The following is a 9458-nucleotide window of genomic DNA, read 5'->3' as shown; positions in this document are numbered from 1 at the left end:
ATTTTGAGGAATGATCTGGATTCAGTTTTTCATTAGAGACCAAACACCCTGGTACATTTGGAACATGAACGATATTTAAAATCTTTATATATATATAATATATATATACGTTTATTATCCACCCGTTAACCCCACGATGCGCCAATCGCGAGCTAGTCTTCAGCAGTTACATTCCCTCGGTCACGGCTGCATAACGATCTGATTAACTGGAAAACAGGGACACCAGAGACATGGCCAGAGGTGACACCACGCAGCCTGCGCCACTGCAATACAGTCATCAAGTTCAGTGGCGGTTTGTAAAGCCAGTTCAGTTCTGGTCCCTTTGCCAGGGATTCTCACGTTTGTGAAAACTGGACCAACAAGTGGTGGGGCTCCATTTCCTGGTTTGAATTCTCAGTGGCTTTATCCAGAATCTCACTGGCAACTGGTTACTGTAACACCAGCCCAACCTAGGAGAGCCAAGGGGGGAGAGGCAGAGTTGAGGTGACAGCTGTCCAAAGCCTCTCCCACTCCCCCGCCCAGTCCTGCAGTCCCAATGACGGGTGGAGCCCGCAGAGCGCCACCGTGCTCAGTGAGCAGGCTCACAGCGAGCCCGGGGCTCTCCCCCAACCTCCTCCGATGCTTCATACACCAGATCTTCTAATGACAGCAGCTGCGGCAGCCTGAGGACTACTGGGCACAAGGCTGCCCTCACCTGTCAGTCATCCCGTAAACGCCAGCTACCCCCATGGCCCCGAGCCGCCTTTTGGAGCTGGCGGAGGAGGGAGGGCCACACTGGGATAAGGGCAGCAGCCCAGCAGAGGAAAACCCCCTCAGGGCCTCAGACTCTCCCTTCCTGCCTGACCGGGGGCACGCGACTCGCACAGTGTCCTTGGACGGTCCTGAAGCCCTGCCCCCAGTTGGATGCGGCAGCTCACCGGGTGGGAGGAGAGGCTGGAGACAACCTTCCTGCTTCTGCGCGGCTCTATGGCCCATGCCCTCTGCCACCCTCACATCAGCTGCTGAAAGGAGAATACGGACCCTCCTACTCTGGTCACCAGAGGGAGGGACTTTTCAAGGATCCAGACTGATGCTGGATCCCAGACCCGAGGTCCTGGTTCCGTCGGAGACGCCAATTCCCTGACCCACACAGGCCCAGCCGTGGGCCTGACCGCGAGGGAGCTCGGTGGGAGGCGGCACCTAGCGCGTACGTACCTTCTCTGCCCCCATGCTGGGGCACTTCCAATTGTAAAGGTAATACTGTAGGTTGCCGTCCCCTATGCCAAACTTGAGCTTCTCCAGGAAGGTTTTGTTCTCCATGAGATCGAGTGCATTGAATACGTCAAACCCTTTCTGCATGGCAGCAGGGAGACAAGAACAGGTGAAGACAGGAGAAAGCTACCTCACCTTCCTGCCCTTTTCTATCATATCAAAACCATCCACAGGCGGCCAGGGGAGCAATCTTCCTTCAGAAGCTCCTGCTGCTTCCATGTTACATCCAGACTGCGGCCAGCACCCCGCTCCCTGGGGGTGGTTCTTACGATGCTCTGAGCACCCTGCCCGGCCTCTCCTCGGCGTGCACCTCAGTACACACTTGTGTACTCAGTGTCCAGGCCACCGCTCCCACTGTTCCTTGTTACACTTCCCTGAAACACTATCGTAATTTCCACAGCCCTCTCTGGAGACCAAGCCCTGAACCTTTTCCTCTGAAAAGCTGACTCCCATGAGCCACTGGGCATTTGCACTGCTCCCTCACTCCCTGACATTCCAACTCCAAGGCCTCTGTGCACCGAGGGATTTTACGACATTTGATATGCTGCTTTGAGGCTGCAACAGACACTTCCTAAATCTCACCAACTTGATCAGAAGCTCTCCCAGGGCAGCGACTGGCCTGTCATTGTTCAGCTGGCACACAGTGGGCTGGGCCAGGCGCAGGCAGAACCCATGGGGCAGGACTGCCTGGAGACCTCTCCAGTGTAAGAGAAGCCCAGGCCCCTCCCCCCATGCTCTACTGTCAGCCGCTCCAATGACTCACCGCAACAGACACCAATCTCCCCATTCCCACACTGGGGAGGTCGTAAGGAGAACACCTCTACTCCCCCAGCAGGCCTGGCTATTCAGGCTCCTTGGCAGTGCCTACCGTGAGAACAAAACTCACTGAAATAAATCAGAAGGAGTTCAATGCCTTCACTTAGTGTAGGCGCTCCTTGCTCCTTCCCAGTTTTGAGCTGCTGGCTGAAAAGTGCTAGGCTGGTGGAGCACGAGGGGGAGGAGGCCTCAAAGCCCCCAGCCTGTGGGCAGCTACCTGCGAGCCGTGCTCACCACCGCCCCACGGCCCCTTCCCTCTGATCTGCTCACCATTTTGGCGAGAACGAGGGCGTCGCTCATGAGGTCTAGAAGAGGGGTCTGGGTGTGAACGTTGTAGAAAGAATAAGCGGCCTTTAGACTCTTATGGGTCGGGTGATTCATGATGGTGGACGGAAGTGTATAAAAGCTCAGGAAATCGGTCACCTCACCGTTTGCATTCTGAAGGGCAGACAATAGGAAGAAGGCAGTGTCACATGGGCACAGGGTTCCTGCAACCTGGGAATAAAATGTTTTCTACTGCACTCCACCACCTCAGGCAGCTCTGCCGCTCTAGATGAATGGGTGGAAACTGAAACAGGATATGCATGGAGGAGAAAACACATGGCCGGGGCAACATGAGGACAGAGCTGGAAGGAAAATCCAGGGGTGGCTATGGGCTGAACCTGCCATGATCCTTCCCCGCCTGTGGTGCCAGGGCCTTCTCACAGCTCCCAGAACCCAGCACACCTGGCCGGCACCAGACCAAGTGGGGACAGGCCAGGGAGTCGAAGGCTCACCTGAGCGAGAGGGGCTCAGCTCTCTCTACTGGGAGTCACCAGTGGGGGTGGGGGAGGGGGAGAGGAAGGGCTCACACCAGGTCCCCAAGGGCTCATCTTAGCCAACGCAAGCTACAACTTCCTGTCTTTAGTGGGGACCAAGCACGGATGGTCAAGGAAGTCTAGGGTGCCAACACTCCCATCAATCGCTCTTCAGTCACCGAGGCTGGGGACTCCAGCCACTTAGGGAGGACGCCTCCCCGCCAACGGGGCAGAGGCCCAGAACACGCCTCCCCACTCACCTCCACCACAAAAGTGTCGATGATATTCTCCTGGGGGTAGAACCAGTGTTCCACCTCCTCTTGGCTCATGACTGGCGTGAGGTGAAACTGCTTCAGGTACTGGGTGAGGAGCTTGTGCACTACTGCAATGTCCTTTTTTTCCATTGGTCGCAGCCCAGCTGTCTTGGGAGTCTGGAAGAAAGAACCAGAGAGCATCAGATGTGCTGACCATGAGCACCTTGGCTCCCTCTCAAGTCCTACATGAACCAAAAACCTCACACTATCTCCCTTCCTACCCCGACCCTGAGTCTATCCACCCAGGCCCTCAAGAGAGACTCCTCAGTTATCCCAGGCAGCTCCCTCTCACCCACTGTCCACATCCACTCCGGCACAAGTCCTGCCCCTGCAGTGTCTTTGGCCCTTTCCCTCGTGGTTAAGGCTGCCATCCTTGACTAAGGCTGCATCAATCTCTTATCCACATGGCCCAGGCCAGCTTCCTAAGAAAACACAGCCCGTCACACCCCTCCCTGTTCCAAACTCCCTAACACAGAACACAAGACCTTCCACCCTCGGGACCAGTGGCTGTTCTGGCTGTGATCTTCTGTCTCTCTAGCCCAGTGGCTCTCAACAGGAGCAATTTTGTCCCCAGGGGACATTTGACAATATTCAGAGACATTTTTGGTTGTCACACCTAGAGGGAGGGGTGCTATGGCATCTAGTGGGTAGAAGCCAGGGATGCTGCTAAACATCCTACAACGCACAGGACGGTCTCCATGATGAAGAATTACCCAACCCAGGGACTTCCTGGTGGCGCAGTGGTTAAGAATCCGCCTACCAATGCAGGGGACACGGGTTCGAGCCCTGGTGCGGGAAGATCCCACATGCCGCGAAGCAGCCGAGCCCGTGCGCCACGACTACCGAGCCTGCGCTCTGGAGCCCACGCACCTAGAGCCCGTGCGCCACAACAAGAGAAGCCACCGCAATGAGAAGCCTGCGCACCGCAATGAAGAGTAGCCCCTGCTCGCCGCAACTAAAGAAGGCCCGCATGCAGCAACGAAAACCCAACGCAGCCAAAAATAAATAAATAAATTTGTTTATTTATTAAAAAAAAAAAAAAAAGAATTACCAACCCAAAATGTCAATGGTGCCATGATGGAGAAACCCTGACCACCCCATGTATGTGCTGGGGTAGGCCCAGCCTGGTGCTACGCCTGGGCCTCAGTAAAGCCTGTCTTGGCCCCTCTCCTCCGAGCCTCACAACCTTTTCCCACTGAACTGCAGCTCATCTCTTCCTACACCGCTCACTCTCCTATAGACTTAGAGCACTTCACAGACAGCCTCCCAGCCACAGGCAACATGGAAGCCCGGGCCTGGCAGAGCCTACACTGGATGCCCGCCTTGCCTATCCACTTGGACACCACTACCCCAGTACTGCCCCTGGCAGGACACTGCTGCAAGTAAAATTCAGAAGAAAAGCACAGAACTCCCAGGATTTAATCTCATGCCAGAATCCCACCCCACAGCTGCTTCTCCTTAGAAAATGCTTCAGTGGAATGAACCCATGTGATGCTCCGGAGTAAATACTGGGGCTGAGGGAACATTCCCAAAGGCTTAATACACAAAGGTGGGGTCAGCCGAATCTGAAATCAGGGTAGAGTTAGTTTATATACCTCAGTCACTGCCTGACACAACTGCTTCCTAATGCAGGAATTGCTTCTTCTTCTTCTTTTTTTTTTTTTAAATTTTATATCAGAGTATAGTTGATTAACAATGTTGTGTTAGTTTCAGGTGTACAGGAATTGCCTTTTTTTTTTTTTTTTTAACATCTTTATTGGGGACAGGAATTGCTTTTAAAACTGCAGTTCCAGGCTTCCCTGGTGGTGCAGTGGTTGAGAGTCCGCCTGCCAATGCAGGGGACATGGGTTTGTGCCCCGGTCCGGGAAGATCCCACACGCCGCGGAGTGGCTAGGCACGTGAGCCATGGCCGCTGAGCCTGCGCGTCTGGAGCCTGTGCTCCACAACGGGAGAGGCCACAACAGTGAGAGGCCCGCATACCGCAAAAAAACAAAAAAAAACCCTGCAGTTCCAGGGGACTTCCCTGGTGGCACAGTGGTTAAGCATCCGCCTGCCAATGCAGGGGACATGGGTTCGAGCCCTGGTCCGGAAAGATCCCACATGCCACAGAGCAACTAAGCCCGTGCGCCACAACTACTGAGCCCTGGCACCACAACTACTGAAGCCCGTGCACCTAGAGCCCGTGCTCCGCAACAGGAGAAGCCACTGCAATGAGAAGCCCGCGCACTGCAACGAACAGTAGCCCCAGCTGGCCACAACTAAAGAAAGCCTGAGCACAGCAACGAAGACCCAAAGCAGCCAAAAATAAATAAATTAATTAATTAAAAACTGCAGTTCCAGGACCTCTGGCTGCCATAATTCCTTGCTAATCCTGATGTCTCTAGGGAACACTTAGTGACCTTGTTTCTACATGGTAGCTCCCAAAATGACACCTCAAATCCTGGACTGAAAAAGCAGCCATGCTGGGGTTCTCACCCACAGGCGGGGAGATCCAAAGACATTCTTCCAGCTGCTACACTTTAAGAACGCTCTCCAGTGGCCCAAGGGGACACTCATCACGGCTCCCTAATCTGGTTTCCTGGGCAGTGCCTAACTATGCTGCAGCGGGCTCTCAAAGCAGGGCACTAATGACCCCAATCCAGGGGTGGATCAGCCCAATCCCAGGGCGATTAATCCAGTTTGGTGGCTGATGAGTCCAGGCGGGCAGCCTTCTGATCAGCAGGCATCCAATAACTGTGCTGCCACTGCCCGGAAGAGCTCTGAGGGAAGAGAAGGGATTTTAAGATCCATTAGGCTCCTGAAGACAGGCACAACAGGAGAACAAGGAGCGTCTGTCTCACTGGCAAACTAGGCAAACCGAGGCCCAGAGGAGAAAATCAGCTCACTGCAGGCTGCCTAGTCCTTCGGCGGCAAAATCTGGGCGGGAAGATTGGGACTGGAAATCTGGGCTCCCCTCACAAACTCAAGCCACCTCTCCTCCACCTGACTCGGCAGAGGGAGCAGCAGATGCTCTGTGGCTCATTTCCGCTGGGTCCTGGGATGTGCTGCATACCAGTGAGTGGATTCCTCTCTCCATTATGCTTCACTTAGGCTAAAATTACACGGAATAGGTATTCTCTGAGTCTGCCAACAGATGGCAGAGAAACTAGCCCAGGTGTAGGCTCAGGAGAACAGAGGAAGTCCAACTAAAATAAAAACCTTGCTACAGATAACAGAACGACAGGATGGAAAGGCTAGGAACCCGGAAACTACGGGTTGAGTTGCTTTTCCGGTAAGAGCCCCCTCCAACCCCCGCCCCAGGCCCCACTCCTTTCCTGCTGAGGGCGAGGCTCTCCTTGGCCTCCCTCCTGCCCCTGCCCAGGGCCCCGAAGCACCACTGGCCTCTGGAAGTCGGTAGAGCTTCATGGTGCGTTGCATGGTCATATTTCTGCTCAAGTGGGAGAACTTCACTTCAATCAGCTTCCGTGGGTTTAGGGACCGATGCCAGTACCTGTGGGGACACAATGTCCTGTCCTCAGAGGACTATGGCAAGTCTCATTAAAAGGACAACGGCGGGACTTCCCTGGTGGCACGGTGGTTAAGACTCTGCGCTCCCAATGCAGGGGGCCTGGGTTTGATCCCCGGTCAGGGAACTAGATCCCACATGCACGCTGCAACTAACAGTTCGCATGCCGCAACTAAGAAGCCCACGTGCCGCAACTAAGAACCAGCACAACCAAATAAATATTTAAAAAAAAAAAAAGGACAATTGCACGGGGATCTCAAGATGGCCGGCAGGTGGCGTAAGAGAGCTGTCGGGCCCCACTTGAGCCAGTGGCGTCGCCCCAGATCTCCAACCACCCCACAGTGAGTGCAGAGCGGCCACAGCGCTTCCTCTATTTTCTTTGTCAAGTTCACAAGCCACTCCTCTGTAACAGTATTTGTCTGGGAACAGCGATCACCACTCCTGGAATCAAGTCAATGGAAAAGACTTCTAGTTCTCTGAATGTTTAGCCTCTGCCTCCTCCTTTCCAGCATGTGTCTGGTGTTTTCACTTTTGAAGTTCTTAAGGCAGAGTATTCAATTGTTTCAAAGAACTTTCGAAGGCAGAGGTTGTGCTTGGTGCACACAGGGATCAGACATGCTCTCTTCGGCCCACATAATATTCAAAACAAAATTGAGCCAACCATTTAAAACTTTAGGACATTTACCATAAAAATCCAGATTTGGCCTCATCCTTAAAAATGAGAACAGAACCCCAGCAGACTGACCCCCACCATTTCCAAACGGAAGGAATCAGGGGGCCTAAGAAAGCCTAACCCCTTTGGGCAGGGCACGCACTGTGCAGGCTGCTGTTCCCACAGCCTCCCAGTCACTCCCGTGTGCCCACCCGGCTCCTGTGGGGACCACCACCCTCATCAGACACCAGAGCAGCGAGATGCTCTAGGGCACACGCTGAGGGGCAGAACTGTGACTCACGGTGCCACAAGCTCCTCAAACTAGAGCGGGCAGGTCGCCGTTTCTAGGACCCTGCAAAGAAGAGATTTTTTTACCTGCAAGTGCCAACAGGTTTTGGTAATACGACCCCGGCAGTGTAAACAGCTTGGAAGATGCCCTCCAGGTGCACCCGCCGGGTTATCTCACGGATCAGGACTGGAGCCACCCTCTTGGAACGCAGCTTCTTGTGGACACACAAGAAGTTGATCTCTACCATCTTCTTCTCTCTGAAGAGGAAGGAAAAAACCCAGGGACAGGGCTTTTAACAGGCAAGGCAATCCTGTCCAGCACATGGAGCGCCCTGCAGAGACCGGGGCCCTCGGCACAGGCTTGTGTTCTGCCTCTGCCTGCGCTCAGCGGTCGGGACTCGGACGCCCTCCCACTGCCCTGCTCTGCTGCACCAGGCAAGGGGCCCACTCTCTACGGACTCTACCTCCAAAGGTAAGTGGGAGTCAAGCAAACTCCTTCATTTGAGGCACCACAGCACCTCCCTGGTGAAGCCCCAATAGTAGGCTGGCAGGGTCCCACCTTTAGCCGTCAGGAACCCCACAGAGTAAGTCAAGGGTTATTCTAGGATTTCAGGGGTTCTGACTCCCCCAAGAATCCACAGCCTCTAAGCCCAGAAGGCTGTGGTAGATGGTTCTGACATCTCCAGGGAAAATGAAGAGCAGAGCTTGAAGGCCCCGTGGCAGTGTGGTGGTGAGTCACACCTGCCACTTCTGAAGCGGCGGCTTGAGTGTGTCAATCCGTGAGTGGCACAAATGCAAATGCTGAACTGCTGGTCAGGGAGTGCACTGGCCCTCAGGGTGGACTCCTTCCAGCCCAGGTCACAGACAAGAGCACCAGCAACAATTCAGAGCCAGACAGGTGGTTCCTATGATGAATTTCTATTCCCATGACCCAAGTTTCCTCCCTTCGTAGGAACTTCCCTCTTTCTTCTACGGAAAGTATGTGCGTGTTTCCCCCCCACCTTCCCAGACCAGGCAGGATGGTGAGGATGCGGGGGGTGGGAGTGGCGCTGGTGCTTACGTGTCGTAGATATGGATGTTTGCCGGGATGGCGCTGATGAACCCAACCAGTTTCCGACTCGAGACCACTCGAACCCCACAGTGCCACTGGGGGAGCCAGCCAGGCGGCCGGAGAGCCCTAGAGGAGAGACGGGGGCTGTAGCCGTGGTGCTGCTCGCCAGCGGCCCTGGGGGACTGTCTGGGCTCCACCGCCGAGTCTAGTTCTAAGCTCGTGCTACCACCTCCCTGAGTAGGGGTGAACAGCTCAATTCTCCTAATTCTCTTTAGGGCCAAACCCTCCTGGACACCAATGGGATCGAGCCACAGCTCTTTCTTTCTGCTCAGTCCACTTGGCCTACTTGCTCATCCAACCCAGGGCTGTCACAGTGAAGATTTCATACTGATCCGGTTTCTTTGTGCTCACTTACTCTGACAGCCTGAGTCGGAGCACCGGCCTCTCTGGCTTCGAGTCCAGTGGGTCCCATGGTCGGGAGCTGACTGTGGAGCCTCTGGAGCTCTGGGCTCCACCTCCCCAAAGCACCATCACCTCCTCTCTTTCCGCTTGGCCAGTCTTCCTTTCCCTCCCCTTTCAGGCAGGCCCCCACCGTGCTGGCCTCATGCCTCTACCTTCCCGGATATTAAACGAGGCCCGGGAGGGTGGGTGGCCCAGCCAGGCGAGGTCATTTTCATACAACTGAGCATGCTCAGGAAATGGATAGAAAACGACCTCTTTTCTTTTAAATCTTAGGTCTCATCCCTCCCTCCCTTCTTACATAAAGTCACTATACAATAGATGA

The 9458-nt window shown here is 54.6% G+C and overlaps 1 protein-coding gene across 2 annotated transcripts in view; it reads right to left on the bottom strand.

The window, feature by feature from the left end:
• Positions 1-70: 70 nt before the first annotated feature.
• NMT1 (N-myristoyltransferase 1) overlaps positions 71-9458 on the bottom strand; it is a 31157-nt gene continuing 21769 nt past the window's right edge. Inside the window, exons 6-12 of one of the 2 annotated variants that reach the window (XM_032615278.1) lie at positions 8684-8800; positions 7711-7881; positions 6560-6668; positions 3125-3295; positions 2338-2505; positions 1195-1332; positions 71-449 (exon numbers count right to left, since the gene is read on the bottom strand). In XM_032615278.1, the coding sequence (XP_032471169.1) occupies positions 429-449; positions 1195-1332; positions 2338-2505; positions 3125-3295; positions 6560-6668; positions 7711-7881; positions 8684-8800 (895 nt within the window). In that variant the 3' untranslated portion in view covers positions 71-428. Of the gene's footprint in view, positions 450-1194; positions 1333-2337; positions 2563-3124; positions 3296-6559; positions 6669-7710; positions 7882-8683; positions 8801-9458 lie in introns of both variants that reach the window. The other variant, XM_032615277.1, reaches the window with a different exon arrangement.

This window comes from Phocoena sinus, chromosome 20 (assembly GCF_008692025.1).
Source record: "Phocoena sinus isolate mPhoSin1 chromosome 20, mPhoSin1.pri, whole genome shotgun sequence".
NCBI classification, from domain to species: domain Eukaryota; kingdom Metazoa; phylum Chordata; class Mammalia; order Artiodactyla; family Phocoenidae; genus Phocoena; species Phocoena sinus.
The sequence above is the reverse complement of the archived record's forward strand: the minus strand, read 5'-3'. Positions and strand labels throughout refer to the sequence as shown.